Source organism: Corylus avellana, chromosome 2 (assembly GCF_965113065.1).
Source record: "Corylus avellana chromosome 2, dhCorAvel1.hap1.2, whole genome shotgun sequence".
Classification (NCBI taxonomy): domain Eukaryota; kingdom Viridiplantae; phylum Streptophyta; class Magnoliopsida; order Fagales; family Betulaceae; genus Corylus; species Corylus avellana.
Genome location: NC_142491.1, coordinates 45488573 through 45504848, shown reverse-complemented (window position 1 = coordinate 45504848; position 16276 = coordinate 45488573). Strand labels below are relative to the sequence as shown.

At 32.5% G+C, this 16276-nt stretch overlaps 2 protein-coding genes and 1 pseudogene across 4 annotated transcripts; all 3 read right to left on the bottom strand.

Moving 5' to 3' along the window:
* Positions 1-1462: 1462 nt before the first annotated feature.
* LOC132166897 (putative L-type lectin-domain containing receptor kinase I.6 pseudogene) lies at positions 1463-3727 on the bottom strand (annotated as a pseudogene).
* Positions 3728-10953: 7226 nt separating this feature from the next.
* On the bottom strand, positions 10954-12203 carry LOC132165635 (protein yippee-like At4g27745). The gene is made up of 3 exons (XM_059576281.2): positions 11933-12203; positions 11710-11831; positions 10954-11367 (listed from the first exon to the last, which is right to left on the bottom strand). Exons 2-3 carry the CDS (start codon positions 11800-11802, stop codon positions 11140-11142), a joined length of 321 nt encoding a protein of 106 aa, XP_059432264.1. The 5' UTR covers positions 11803-11831; positions 11933-12203; the 3' UTR covers positions 10954-11139.
* Positions 12204-13612: 1409 nt separating this feature from the next.
* On the bottom strand, positions 13613-15860 carry LOC132186847 (Yippee family putative zinc-binding protein). 3 transcript variants are annotated; one of them, XM_059600956.2, is made up of 3 exons: positions 15651-15860; positions 15460-15563; positions 13613-14057 (listed from the first exon to the last, which is right to left on the bottom strand). In XM_059600956.2, exons 2-3 carry the CDS (start codon positions 15550-15552, stop codon positions 13833-13835), a joined length of 318 nt encoding a protein of 105 aa, XP_059456939.1. In that variant the 5' UTR covers positions 15553-15563; positions 15651-15860; the 3' UTR covers positions 13613-13832. The 3 variants fall into 3 exon arrangements, with proteins under 3 accessions (XP_059456939.1, XP_059456931.1, XP_059456947.1); XM_059600948.2 differs by having other exon boundaries at positions 15655-15859; XM_059600964.2 differs by lacking the exons at positions 15460-15563; positions 15651-15860 and adding an exon at positions 14741-15453.
* Between the last annotated feature and the right edge of the window lie 416 nt (positions 15861-16276).

The following is a 16276-nucleotide window of genomic DNA, read 5'->3' as shown; positions in this document are numbered from 1 at the left end:
TTGTCTAAAACTCCCCTATTATATATATATATATAAGATAAACGGAACCCTTTTTTTCTCTCAAGAAGCACAAAAAATAATAATAATAATAATAATAATAATAATAATAAAATTGAAGAACCTTAGTCACATGTACAACTACGCCCTATCCCCAAGCCATCTTCATCCACATGCCATTGGAGAAACAGAGTGAGGAGAGATGTATGGAAAAGAAGTTTGCTTTAATTAATGTTTATTGGATACACTGTTTTATTAGAAAAATTATTTTTAAAAAATAACTAAAGGCACAATGTTTCACCAGAAAAATAAAATAAAATAAACACTTGTTTTACACTTAAATATGGATAGATGATATGTATATTAGATTAGATTAGATTAGATACTTGTTTTATTAGAAACGTTGTTTTGAAAAAAATAACTAAAGGCACAATGTTTCAGCATAAAAGAACGCCACATATCACGATATTAGCATCTCCTGTTTAAAACTCCATTATATATATATATATATATATATATATATGAGATATTAGATATGATTAGATTAGATATACACTTAAATATGAACATATGATATATATATATATATATATTAGATTAGATATACACTTAAATATGAACAGATGATATATATATTAGATTAGATTAGATATTAGATATGATTAGATTAGATAGTTGTTTTATTAGAAACAACATTTTAGCATAAAAGAACGCCACATGTCACGATATTAGGCTCTCTTGTTTAAAACTCCACTATAAGTTTTATCTCACACGCATTCGAACGAGTCTATGTTCTGTTGGAACGAGCAACACAACTTTGTTAAACCGACTTATTTACTATTACTACTAGGGTTAGGAGTTTGAAACCTATAAATACATGTTTTATTGACCAAAACATAGCTTTGTAATAATTATCCAATTTTTTAATAAGAAAGCTCAGAGTTTTAGTTTCTTTTATGTTTTGTCCGTGCATCCTTAGTAGACTCAATATTTTTAAGAAAAATTGTTACTTGCTTATTGATTGTCTTTGCGACTTACGATGTCATGTTGCATCAGGGAGCAGCACCCCAAGAAGTTTAGGATGTGGGATTCACCAGTTTAGGACAAGTGAGCCCCGCAACCTCTTCTCGCTGCCTAAATTTCACAATTCAATGGAAGTTTTCTGGATGCTTGAATAGAGGAATTATCCTCAAGGTGTGCCATAGTGTAACGAATTGGGGGTTGAAATATGCTAGTGTTAAGAGGGGCCTTCAGATAAGTAATTTTTTTTTTTTTTTTTTCCTTTGATTAAAAAAAACGAAAAACTTGTACAGAGTAATAATAAAACTTGATGAACCACTCAATCTGGTTTCAGCAAACACTACCCAAAAATGATCTACCGACTTATTGGATAAACATAAAGCAGACGTGATCAACAGAAACAGAGCAATAAATGATAAGAAGCAGACATGTTTTCCTTAAGCAGCAGACTAAGGGATAAGGAAATAAGGAAAACAATTGATAACACGATACTCTTGACATCAACAAGCTTCATTATATATTGATAATCCAGAACTTTGATGGTGATGCACTTTGACTTCGTCTACCCAAAGCATGAGACACCCTATTCAACGGCCACTTTTCAGGATTGAATCAGTTGTAGACATGGAAGGAGCAGAAGCCTGGGTAAAAGGAAATGACATGAAATCAGATGATCCATAACTTGAAAATGCACCAAAAGCACTGTCATGTGGTAATTCCGGCAGTTTAGCATCACCATCCAAAAACTGCATCACTTGCCTCATGCTAGGCCTAGCTTCTGGCATTGAATGTGAGCAAAACAGGCCTAGTTTCAAAACCAATTCCATTTCCTCAACCACATAATTATCTTCCAATCTGGGATCACTAGCATTAAGGATAACTTCTTTTCTCCAGCACTCAGAGACCCAATCAACCGAACCAACCCGTCCAGGCAGTTCCCGTACCTCTATAGGCCTCCTCCCACAAGCCACCTCGAGCATGAAAGCCCCGAAAGCAAACACATCAGTGCCAGTGGTTGCCTTTCCTATTTTAGTAAGCTCCGGAGCCAAATAACCCACAGTCCCAACCAAATGGGTTGTTTGGGGATTGGTGCCGTGGTCGTATAATCTTGCAAGGCCAAAGTCTCCTAGCCTTCCATTTAATTCAGCATCCAATAGAACATTGCTTGCTTTTACATCTCGGTGTAGAACAACCTGCTCCCACTCCTCATGGAGGTAAAGAAGGCCAGACGCTACTCCTCTGATGATTCTAAATCGTTTAACCCAGTTAAGGTTTGGATTTTCATTGCTATATAAGAACTTGTCAAGGCTTCCGTTGGGCATATAATCATACACCAAGAGGAGTTCCCCCCTTCGCCGGCAATAGCCAAGAAGCTGCACCAAGTTCCTATGCCTCAACCTTCCCATGCTAACGATCTCAGCCACAAATTCCTTTATCCCTTGTCTGGAATCATGGGAGATTCTCTTTACTGCAATTAGTATATTAGACGAAGGAAGTATTCCTCTGTAAACCTTTCCAAAACCTCCTTCTCCTAGAACCTCCGTGTCTTTGAAACCTTTGGTTGCTTTGTGGAGATTCTTGTAGCTGAACCTGTGGGGGCCATACTCCTCTTCCCAATCTTCTCGTATTTCTTCATATTTCTTCCTTCTCCAAATGTAAGCAGCTCCAAGGACCGTTATCAGAAAAACTGCTACTGCTATGAGAAAAGCCAAGATCATCGGTTCTGGTTTCGCTTTCATTTTCCTCTGTCGTGGAATTTGAGGAAGGCTTAAAACATCAAGGCTTTGTGCTGACCCACTTCTATTAAAGCTCCATCCAAGAATGTACTGGTAACTTGAAACTACACCCGTGGATGCAGAGAAACCAACATACATGGATTCCAAAAGAATTTGAGACAGATCAATGGGTGTTGACAAGAGAGGCCGGTCCGGTTTTGAAATTGTTGTCGGGGCGAGTGTTACATTGAGTAACTTTTCCGCTTCATCATAATCTATCCAAAGATGCATTGGATTCCCACTCAGGAGATCCAAGCTTATATTCTTCACTTCCTTATTGGAAAAATACATTGCAGGAGCTGATTCATTTGATTTTATGCCGTTCACATCGATTCCCACATGATTCTCTTTAATATCTCCCAATTGTGGGTTCGAACTAGGATCAAGCTCGATTGCCAAGATGTGGTTTGCAGGAAGGCCGTTACTTGAGGCATTGAAGAGCCCCAGATACCAATTTTCTCCAGAATGGGTGAAGTTCCTCGAGGGACTGATGGTGAAGGCGATGCCTAAACCACCTTCAGTTGGGAATTTAGGAACCATGGCAAACACAAAGTTGGTAGAAAATGAAAGAGATGAAGCTGTGTTGAATTTTATAGGAACTTGGTAGAAAGCATGACCAACTTGGTTGTTTGAAAGGTCGGTTAGCTGCAGCAGGCCATTGGGGTGGATTTCTGCGATTCCATCAAGATGGAGCTTGGCTTGGTTGAAGCCATTGTAGATGAATTGGTCTTCATCCTGAGCCAGGCCCAAGAGAGTATTGGAAACATAGAGAAGCATCAGAAAATGAAGAAGCGATCTAAGAACTGTAGCCATTGGGAGAAAAGGGAAAAGCTTTCTTTTTGTGAAGTTTCTCAAGCTCATGTGAAGTGAGCCTTTTGTCCTCTGTCGATGGGTTAATGTTTCCGTGTGTGGCAGCCAGCAATGTTGCATTAAATCCACCTGCTTTTGTTTCGGTGTTATGCATTTGATGCACCTGTATTTTTGTCGCTTTACAATTTACCGTGCCAACCAACTACTGGTTTTGCTTCCAGAGTTTGTCTGGTCAAAGAATTTAAATTGGTCTATATTTTCAAATGAGGAGGAGGTCGGAGGAAAAGCTTGATGCCCCAAAAGGCAACTTTGATCATCCTTATCTTTTTATCAGTACAATGAAAAAAATGATTCTTGAGCAACACATGGAGGAATATTGCAGGTCTACTGTTTTTTTTTTTTCTTTGTAAGTCTACTGGCTGCTTACCTTAGTCAATATATGTTGAAAAATGTTTGAAGTATTACAATTTTTACTAGAAAATCATTTACAAATTGATAGGGGTCATATGAAAGTTCATAATTGGTGAATAATAAAGAGTTTATGCTTGATTTTACAGTCTGCTACACATATTATAAAAACTAGCTTAGAACCCGCGCTATGCGCGAGATTATTCATTATAATTTGATTTTAAAACTTTTTGATAAGTAAACGAATATAAAAAGAATAATTTGATTTTAAAACTTAAAACACGTTTTCATTGTATTTTTTATTATAGGTCAAATCTATTATGCCTATTTCAATATAAAAAAAATAAAAACACAAAAGGTTATTCAACAGCATATTGTTGAACATAGTGACACAATTACACAGAAGTTTGCATGAATATATAAATCAGATAAAAATATACTATCATAAGAACCATATATAATTTTAGTTTTAATCCATATAAATTAAAACATATTAAAAAATTCTCATATGTGTAATTTAAAACCAGCTAGAATGAGTTAAAACATAAGACCCTTAAATCATAAGACCCATAAAACATATTAAAATATTTTTTCTCATAGGAGTAGTTTTATTTATTTCATCAAAGAAAGAGATAAAAAATCGTAGAAGGAATATTGGAACACAAAAAAACATAATGAACAACAAAGTCAATTAAATTTACAAAAGAACAATAAGAAATTTGAATGAAAAATAATATATAAATTAGAACAGTAACCTTAAATCCTAAATCCTAAATCCTATAACAATATATTGAGAATGGTAGCAAAATTGAGAGTAACCCTAAACCCAATAGGTTTTTGTGTAATACCTATTATATTTCAAAACAAATAAAACTCAAAAAATTCTGGACATTTAAAAAATAATACAAAGCAAAATAACAAATCTTTTATTTATTTATTTATTTTATGGATACAAAAATAACAAAATCTTTCACTCAATATTTAATGCAGTCAAATAAATCATTTCAATCTTCCCTTAATCTAAAAAATAAATTAAAACAACCTAAAATTCGTCGCATATGTGTAGTTTAAAATGAAAAGCATAAAGAAAAAATAAAATAAAATAAAGGAAGGCAAGAAACCATGAATTTTGATTATCAAAGTATTAATATAAAATTAGCATAAAATTTTAATATTTTTGGTGTAATACCTATTATATTTTAATACAAATAAAACTCATAATTCTGAACATTCAAAAAAGCAAAGCGGAAATATATTCTACCTAATCTCTAATTTAAAACGGTGTTTGGTACAAAAAAAATTCTCAAGAAACAAACTAAAGATCATCAATTCACAATTGCTAAAAATTTATACATAAAAGTACAAAGATACATTCATCTCGAATATCTCATACCTTAAATTATAGTTCGGAGTCACATATATTTTCATAAAACTGATCAAATAAACTTTCAATCTTATTGGAAGAAAAGAAAAACAGAGAGCATACCTTAAAGAGAACGTTGTTTCCGTCATTAGAGAGAAGGAAGAAACGGCGTCAAACTGAACCAGTTCAATTTTTTTAACCGGTTCCGGTTCATACATACTGAACAAAAAATACAAAATTTTGAAATTAATGATACAAAAGAAAATAAATAAAATTTTGAACCTGAAGAAACAGTTGAATCGGTTCAATTTTTTTAACTGGTTCCAGTTCATACATATTGAACAAAAAAAAAAAAAAAAATTTGAACCCGCAAATCTTTTAATAAATTAATGATACAAAATAAAATAAATAAAATTTTGAACCTGCAAATCTTTTAATAAATTAATGTCGCAAATCTTTTAATAAATTTCCGGTTTATACATACTAAACAAAAAAAAAAAAAAAAAAATTGAACTCGCAAATCTTTTAATAAATTAATGATACAAAAGAAAATAAATAAAATTTTGAACCTGCAAATCTTTTAATAAATTAATGTCGCAAATCTTTTAATAAATTAATGATACAAAATAAAACAGCAATTAAAAAATATGGACACGACAAATCTTTTAATAAATTAATCATACAAAATAAAATTTAAGATTTTTAATAAATATGGACACATGTCGCAATTCTAATATGGACACGTGTCGCAATTCTAAGCACTCTCTACATCAAAACTCAGCTTTTATATATAATAAAAATATATGATGATAGTTAAATATATTACAAATAAAACGCCTACATTTTAATATAAAATTTACAAAAGAGAAATAATCAATTTGAATAAAAATAATATATAAATTTGAAATATATATATATATAAGGGACACAAACGAAAACAGAAAGTAAGAGAAGATAAAAAGAAAAATAGAGAGAAAGAGAAAATTTAAGAACCTTTTGTTTTCTTCATTAAGACAATTAAATATATTACAAATAAAATTCCTAGGTTTTAATTGTCTCACAACATTGATATATAAAGAGAGAGAATTTCGGAACCTTTTGTTTTATTCAGTAAAATAATTAAATGCATTATAAATAAAACCCCTAGGTTTTAAATGCCCAAAACTTGTTCATTTTTTAAAACGCCACGTGTCGCAATTCTAAGCACTATCTAAAACATGGGTTCAAAATACGTGTCGTAATTTTAAGCACTCTCTACATCAAAACTCGACTTTTATATATTAATTAAAGAGATATATATTGTTACTCTCTACGTCTACGTCAATCCTGATCCAACTTTTTCGCCAAATTCTCTTCCTTGAGAGTAACTATTTCCCTGACTCTAAGAGGTTATTGTGTTAGAAAATATAGTTTTTTAAGTTAGAAATAGTTTTTTTTAGAAAGAAAATAAATTTCAATTTTAGACTTTTATAGAAATATTATAAAAGTCTAAAAATCCATCTTCCTTCCGTATTTATCCCCCAACTGCCACGGAAAATGATCTTTTTCATTTTAAAATTCTTTCATTTTCTTTATTTAGTATATTTTAAAAGGTAGTATTGTCCAAAATTTTTAATGATGGTAATACATTAAATATAATATCATTCAAAATGTATTAAATAAAAAAAATGAAAGAATTTTGAAATGGAGAGGACCCTATTTTAACCGGCACCCAAACCATGTGAAGAAATAAATACAGGTCACTTTAATTTACTGGCAAGGGGAGACAACCAACTACACCGACAAATTAAGTTGGTCTGCAGTCACCACCAATATTCATTACAAAAATAAATGAAATGCTGTCAAATGGTCCTTCACTACCAACCCCATTAAATTCTATCTCAATAATCTCTATCTGTGATTATCAATCTACTGATAAAAAAAATGGTGTTTTTCCTCTCATCAAAAAGTTTCAGGATCTATGAATCCTTGTTTAGTTTGAGGGAATTCACAAAATTCAACTGCCTCAAACTTGTAAGTTAAACATATTGCTGCTAGCAAAGGAACGTGGAAATTTAGAATTTATTGTTTAAATTATTTTGTGATTGAGAATTAAATTAACAATCAACTTGCATTGAGAAGGTTTGAATTGGGTAAAAAAATTCTCAAGAAACAAACTAAAGATCATCAATTCACAATTGCTAAAAATTTATACATAAAAGTACAAAGATACATTCATCTCGAATATCTCATACCTTAAATTATAGTTCGGAGTCACATATATTTTTATAAAACTGATCAAATAAACTTTCAATCTTATTGGAAGAAAAGAAAAACAGAGAGCATACCTTAGAGAGAACGTTGTTTCCGTCGTTAGAGAGAAGGAAGAAACGGTGTCAAACTGAACCCGTTCAATTTTTTTAACCGGTTCCGGTTCATACATACTGAACAAAAAATACAAAATTTTGAAATTAATGATACAAAAGAAAATAAATAAAATTTTGAATCTGAAGAAACAGTTGAATCGGTTCAATTTTTTTAACTGGTTTCAGTTCATACATATTGAACAAAAAAAACAAAATTTTGAACCCGCAAATCTTTTAATAAATTAATGATACAAAATAAAATAAATAAAATTTTGAACCTGCAAATCTTTTAATAAATTAATGTCGCAAATCTTTTAATAAATTAATGATACAAAAGAAAATAAATAAAATTTTGAACCTGCAAATCTTTTAATAAATTAATGTCGCAAATCTTTTAATAAATTAATGATACAAAATAAAACAGCAATTAAAAGATATGGACACGACAAATCTTTTAATTTATTAAAAGATAAGCCTTAGGTTGAACTGCAGATTTCCAGTTTTGCAAGCATCTTAATACAAGTTTGCTCAATTACTGTTTAGGCAGTACTTATCAAAAAGAAAAAAAAGAAAAAAAGGTGAATGATTGCTTGCTCAATTGCATGAGAGCAAGGTTGTTCAATTAATTGCATAAGTTAAATATGTGTGTGATTCCTTTTCCTTTAAACTGATGGTAGAGTTCTTTTGTTTTTCTGTTTTTGTTGATCCATTTTTATCCAAAATATAAGGTTATCATAATTTTACTTTACTGGTAAGCTTTCTTCTGATCACGAGTTCATTATCCAGCTAGGAGTTATGTCGCTTGAAGTTCACGAAGGACTAAGTCATAGATTTAATATTACTGGTTCATGACGCACCAAATGAAAATGAATAAATTTATGATTTCAGAATGAGGTTGGAAAGTGGTATCACTTATGTAAGAATTTAAATGTGCTCATGTAAGGATTTAGATATTAAATTTTGCTAGAAATGATTTTTATATATGACATTGAGTTTTTAATGTTAAATATTGCATAGATATATTTTTTACCATCAAACACAGGGAATCAAGCACGTGCCTTCCCACTAGTAGCGTTAAAAATACAATTCATGTGAATGGGTTTTGGTGTTACAGTAAAAAAAAAAAAAACAGAAATTACTTTTGTTAAAAAAAAAAATAAGAAAAGAATAATTAGGGTCGAATAGAAAAAATATGAATATATATATGCGGTAGTGCATTGAAGCCAGTCCCACTAAAGAATATAATTATAAAACAATTCAAATTTATTAATTGTAATATTTATATAGAAAGGAAATCTATTGAGAAAAACGTACACAAACAACATTAAGCAATTAATGCTACAAAACAAAATAAAGGTATTAAATAAAAATTCAAGAAGAAAAATTAGGATAATTTGAAAAATAAAATAAAATCAAGACAAATATTACTATAGTTTCAGAGACATTGTTTTTCGAACAGTTTGTGTAAATATTGTAGCTATCCCTTGAGATGCTCAATATTGGAATAACTGCATGTCAGAGGCGTTCGGGAGAACAGAGTGAGGAGAGAGGTATGAGAAAGAAGTTTGCTTTAAAAAAAAAAAACTAAACGCTTATTTTACACTTAAACATGGCCATTGTCAGCATAAAAGAGCGCCACATGTCACGATATTAGCCTCTCTTGTCTAAAACTCCCATATTATATATATATATATATATATATATATATAAGATAAACGGAACCCTTTTTTTCTCTCAAGAAGCACAAAAAATAATAATAATAATAATAATAATAAAATTGAAGAACCTTAGTCACATGTACAACTACGCCCTATCCCCAAGCCATCTTCATCCACATGCCATTGGAGAAACAGAGTGAGGAGAGATGTATGGAAAAGAAGTTTGCTTTAATTAATGTTTATTGGATACACTGTTTTATTAGAAAAATTATTTTTAAAAAATAACTAAAGGCACAATGTTTCACCAGAAAAATAAAATAAAATAAACACTTGTTTTACACTTAAATATGGATAGATGATATGTATATTAGATTAGATTAGATATTAGATTAGATTAGATACTTGTTTTATTAGAAACGTTGTTTTGAAAAAAATAACTAAAGGCACAATGTTTCAGCATAAAAGAACGCCACATATCACGATATTAGCATCTCCTGTTTAAAACTCCATTATATATATATATATGAGATATTAGATATGATTAGATTAGATATACACTTAAATATGAACATATGATATATATATATATATATATTAGATTAGATATTAGATATACACTTAAATATGAACAGATGATATATATATTAGATTAGATTAGATATTAGATATGATTAGATTAGATAGTTGTTTTATTAGAAACAACATTTTAGCATAAAAGAACGCCACATGTCACGATATTAGGCTCTCTTGTTTAAAACTCCACTATTATATATATATATATGATAAGATAAGATACGTTAGCTTCCATTTTTTTTTTTTTTTTTTTAAGGAAAAAAATCAAATTCCTCCAATTAATGTCACGCCACTCTTGTTTTATTTTATTTGACATGTCCACACAAGGGAAGGGGCTGAGAGATTCGAACTAGTAACCTCTGCTTCATAAGGCGTGGTCCACAGCCGATTGAGCTACCCCTTAAAGACCACACGACTCTTATTTGACATATCATGTACCAACTATATATGTCACGTGACACAATTATTTTAAATTATAAATACACCCAAATGTCCCCAAGAGTAGCTCAATCGGCTATGAACTACGTTTAATGAAGCTGAGGTCACTAGTTCGAATCCTCCTCCCTCTTCCCTTGTGTGAAGTAAAAATAAATACACCCAAATTAGTGCGGGGACCTCTGTCTAGATGAGGGGCGGCGACCCCTCTCCTAGGAGGGGTAATTATTATTTGTTTTTAGTGATCTGTTAAAATGAACCACGTCAAGAAACATCAGAGAATAAATCAAAAGACCAAAAAGAAATGGGTAGTTTTGGAGGGATCGGGATCGGGATTGGATGCAATTCGTGCCGACGCAAGACTGCAAATGAAAGATGACTCTTATAGTTTCAACCATATCACATGGGGTTCAATCTTGTAATCTTTCATTGCTATAAATCTTCATCACAATCCAAATCTGATGTTATTTACTGCATTACCTTACCTGAAAAGATATCTACCAATTGACCCCAACCCAAACATTTGGAATGCATATTTGAGCAACTAAACAGACATGAAAATGCCATACTTTTGAGGAATACCACAATTTTATTAACATGGAAATTGAATATTCAAATTACAACTTCCAGACAGAAGCATTTTGCAAGAATGAACAATGAGAAACAATGACAAATTTCCAAATGGGTGAGAGCTTCCTTTACAAGAAGAACTTGATGAAACATTACAAAGTTACCTTAACTTCATGAATGTATTGCTACCAGTTCTCCTTAACTATCTTTGATTTCTCAAGTATGAACTTTCCTTCCTTGTACTTCTGGGATGCCTCGTAAGCTCGTTCATACTTCCACCCCAACACCTCATTGCAATCAGAACAATGGATATCAGCAACAGTGTGAAGGCCAGTAATGAGATGTCTGTCTTCTCTTGGCCCTGCCACGATGTTCATTGCGTGGGAGAACAAAAAGGCTCGGCCATGTCTTCCCTAATTAACACAATTATGGAAAATAATGTTGGAATCAAAATCTGCCCAAAACTTATTAGCAAAACCAACATCGCCTTCAACACAACCAGTCAAGAACAAAACAACCCTTTTTTTTTTTTGTTCTTTCTTTTTATTTGGGTCTGAATTCAACAAATATAGATGCTTGGGGATATAGGTTCCCCAATCAAGAATTGGTATATGTATAATTTGAGAGTTTTCCATTCATGGGTACCTCATAATTTCCAAGAACAATCTGCTACACTTGAATCTCTCTACTGGGGATTTTCCTATTACCAAAAGGTAAAAAAAGAAAACAATATGCTGGAGATTAACGAGCCTCACCTGGAAAGCCTTGGAAATTATATCATCGTGAAGCGAAATATGGTTCCCACAATTACCACAGCTGTACAATCGAGGCCCTATGAATTCCGCCATCAACAAACGATTCAGCTCCAAACACCAATCTGCCAACCCAAGAAAGAAAAAATCAATAAGAGAGAACAGAAAGCTTAAAAAGCTGAAACCCAAAATATGGATGAAGAACAGGAGAAGATAACTTCTTTACCTACAACAAACTCAGTGATGACTCAAAAGTCTGAAACAAAAAAGATAAGAACACCAAAGGTTGTTAGCGTGCAGGATTATACCAAAAAAGTGGGTTAGAAGGTTGAGTAAAAGATTCCACAAAATAAAATTGAGTTTGAATAAAGAAATGGGTATGAGAGAGACAGAATTCTTATTAAAAGGAAACAACAAGGACTTGAAAAGTACACTAAATAATTATTGGATATAGAATAAAGTTGAAAATATTATTAAGAACCCATTGCATTTTTAGATAAAAAAAAAAAACCATGGAAAGAGAAGGGAGAGAGGAGAAGCCTTCTTTGAATGAATAATGAATATGATAGTGCAAAATGGATAAGAACCTGAGCTGTAAAATCAAGTATTATTGAATTGACTTGAGAAAGTGTTGTTCTTTGCTTACAGAATGAAAATTAGAACTTTTATTGCTTAATTACCAGTTAACCAATAAAAGAAACTGATTAAGAAAATAAATAAATATAAAATTAACTTTTCCAATTTTTATTTTATTTTCAGTGCTAACCTGACCACTCTGACTCAGATTCATTGTATTTGTGGCTATCCCCCCATGATTTATAGCCGGTTTGTTAACCATTTATTTTCTTTCATTTAAAATTCAAAAATTCAAAACTTCATTTATCTTTATATTATATCAATCAATTCTTCTGTCCATTTTCCTCCTATGCAATGAGTAATGCTATCCTCCTATGCAATGAGTAATGCTATAAATGATATTTTGACGTGTCAACTTTGAAGTTCCTGTGGGCAGATACCATGGTTGAAGTTTTGCTCTTTTGGTTTGGTAAAAAAAATAAAAACTATGGGCACACACAATTGACTTCATAGACATAGAAAGGAGTAAAAAAAAGACAAAAAGGATATGGGTCACCCTTATCAATCTTTTTAGTTCAATAGCTGCATAATTATTTTCACATTGTATTATTATCAAGTCAAAAATTTAAATTTTTAGTATTATATTAAATTACTAATTTTTTTTTTAAAAAAAGTTACTTATTAGGATAATGACATTATCACGTCAGTTTAATAAGATAAAAATATTATCTCAAAAATTTTAAATAATAAGAAAAAATAAATTTAATTATATTATATGAAAGTTGATGATATTGACATCAAACAAACACCAAGGTAAAAATCATATCAGGGACAAACTTTCAACCTAAATTGCCAATCTACTACAGTGGATTGAATTTGTTCAACCAAGTAATCTGTTTCTTCAACAAAACTGCATACTAGTCAGACGCCACATCAATCCAATCTTGGAAAAACTTCCACCAATAAAAAGGATGAAATTATTGTTCATGATGTGACTGGTGTCAATGTCCTGTATCATAGAAATTCCAAAACAATGCCCCGCCAAAAGAGGAGGGGGAGGGGAATTGTAGAAAACATGTGTGAAAGGACGGTGAGCTTCCTCCTCAGACAGAGAGACTTTGACTGGGGAGGGGATCAAATTATAGAGGGTGATCCAAGGGGAATTGGGGGGATGACAATTATAAGGAATTCTTGTCAAAAAGATGATAGGAAAATGTTAATGGAAGAACAAAATGAAGGATTCTTTCACCAGATTTTAAAAACCACCATCCAACTAGGAAATCAAGTTCCCTTCCTGAGATCTTTCTGGTACCATCTAGCAATCCTCACATGGGAATAAGAGTATTCTTATTGATTTTAGTACAAAGGAGCCACAAGAGTTTACAGTATCCAACACAACTTTCAAGTTTCAAATACAGGCATGTATATAGTAACTTAACAGCAGAACATGAGGTACTAACATGCTTAATTACATTTTACTGGGACAAATGAAACAAGGGTCTTTCTCATAATGGAATTATTATTGATATTGAGTTATAATAGTGGGATTATTAATATTCCTTGGCAATCTTCGCTCTCTCTATTATGAACTTCCCTTCCTTGAACTTGTCTCTGACCTCATAAGCCCGAACATATTTCCAGCCTAATGTCTCACCACAATTGCTGCAATAGATGTCTGCAACAGTGTACAGACCAGTCAAGAGCTTCCTGTCTACTTTTTGCCCCACAATGATGTTCATTGCATGTACAAACATATACGCTGGCCCACTTTTTCCCTGAACAAAGTAATGGGAAAAAAGTTGGGGACATCTCAACTGAACATATAGATATAGACCAATATACATGAAGAAATGTAACCACAAATTTAGCAGGTGATTCAATTTCAGAAAATTCAGCCTGATTTGAATAAATCATTGTAGACAACATGCAATCTCTAAACCAATTTTCTGTACAAATGCATATCAAGAGAAGAGTGTGGTTCTAGCAAAGGAGCAGTCCAAATAAATATCACTACAAGAATGATTAATCAAAGAGTAGGACTGTGCAGGCGAAGGCAATTCCGACCACTGATCCGCCACTGACCCGCACGGATTGGCTTCCGGTGGCAGGCAGAGGTAGGGGAGGTCTATTAGTGTTTCCAACGAAAGTTGGAGGCCGGAGTGGAGGTTGGTATCCGTTTCCAACGGAATTTAGATAACAGTAATCCATTCTTTTGCAGCCTCTTACATTTTGCTCTAGGCTTTATAGTATTCAAGATGATATAGAGTTTGAGACAAAAAGATCACTGAATGCTTTTCTAGGAGAAATCTAAACCAGTATGGCCATCAACTACTTACTACTTTCAATATATTATCCATAAACTAAACTATGCAACAGATTTGAGACTATAAAGATTAAACATAACATCATATTGATATAATCATATATATTGAAAGACAAGATCTACATTACTATTCACCAAAAAATCTTTGGAAAGCAGGTCTCTGCGCAGGGCAAGAGGATTTCCGCAATTTCTACAGCTGAACAAGGGTTGATCACCAAGTTCTGCCATCGAACTGAGAACTTCGAACCAGAATATCAAACGTGCTAGATGATTGTTAGGAATAAGAAATGGAATAGGACTATGGACTCATCAGAGATGAATGATGACCCAAAGTTCTGCTCCCAAAGAGAAAGCTGGAGATCTCTGGGCAGGGCTTGATCAAAAGCCAAGGTTAGACAGTTGACTAACAAAGAATTGGAAAATGAATGGAACTTTAAAAAAAAAAAAGAGGACAGATCACCAAAGAGATTCCAAACGACAATAAAAAAGTTAACCTTTTTTAATGCATTATTTGATTGACTAAGATCTCTCTCTTCCTCTCTCCCTCCTACCCTCCCCCAGTTTGGTTACTTGGCACATAAGCATGCCAAGAATTTCTCTGGGTCATAGGTTTCAGATGATTTTGGCACCAAGAAGAACAAAACCTCTGCTATTGGCTATTGCCATGGTTTTCTTTCCATTAAGGAAAAGTTCTCTTGGAGACCAAATAACTAGTGTGGCAAATGGCAATCAAAGACTGACTGCTTCGAACATATTGATCAATAGCTCATTTCACATGAAAAATTAGAGACATTTACAAAAAGATGATACAAAATGTCACCAACAAAATTTAAGTAGAATGAGTAGTAATTTACAATAAAATTTTTGGAGAGAAGGTCAGTGCGAAGGGCGATAGGATTTTGGCAGTTCCTGCAGCTGTATAAGGGACGACCAGTATAGTCCTCCATTGAACTGACAACTGAGGACCCAAGAAACAAAAAACAAAATCAAATAATAAGCGAATGAAATAGAAGAAACTTTTCTTAGAAAAGTGTATCAAATTCACCTACTTGAAGGATGATTTCTGCTCTCAGAGATAAGAAATTACAGCGTGGGGTGAAAGCTATAAGAAGGGTATGATCAGAGTAACAATTTCAAATGGCTGACGTATCCAGAAGAAGATAGTGTTAGGCGTGGGAAGACCAATGAGGTTGATAAAGACAAGGCTAGGTGGGGGAAGAAACAGCAGAGAAAAAAGCAAAGTCAACAAGCAAAGAATCCCATCTTTATCTCAATCCCCAGTATTTATTGCTTATTATTATTTTTTCTGCGCTCTCAATCCACGGTATTGCAACTTTGACAATGTCTTCGTGTGAAAAAATTGGATATGACAGACCCACCATAGCCTGGTCATGTGGCTCATGTCTCTAATAAGAAATGGTGACAAGTTTTTAGAAGTGGCAGCCATTGAACCACGGATCTAATTGGAGATGAAAATGGAATTCAAAATTTCTTGTCTTGTTATAAACTATCTAATCTAACCTAACGAATTTGGATATGATCTACAGCTTCCTTATTCTCTCAAAGCTCCAAACTTTCTTCCCTTAGAACCCTAATTTCTTGCTCAAAAAAAAAAAAAAGACAAAAACAAAAAAACACCCTAATTCTCTCTTCTTTTTGCGCTTTTTGATG

Bases quoted from the DNA above. Each gene is read 5' to 3' on its own strand.
- LOC132186847 (XM_059600956.2), bottom strand. From the start codon at position 15,552: ATGGAGGACTATACTGGTCGTCCCTTATACAGCTGCAGGAACTGCCAA. The intron at 14,058-15,459 runs GTAAATTACTAC...TACTTTGTTCAG, and splicing joins TTCTCTCCAAAAATTTTATT to GGAAAAAGTGGGCCAGCGTA.
- LOC132165635 (XM_059576281.2), bottom strand. From the start codon at position 11,802: ATGGCGGAATTCATAGGGCCTCGATTGTACAGCTGTGGTAATTGTGGG. The intron at 11,368-11,709 runs GTGAGGCTCGTT...TGTGTTAATTAG, and splicing joins TAATTTCCAAGGCTTTCCAG to GGAAGACATGGCCGAGCCTT.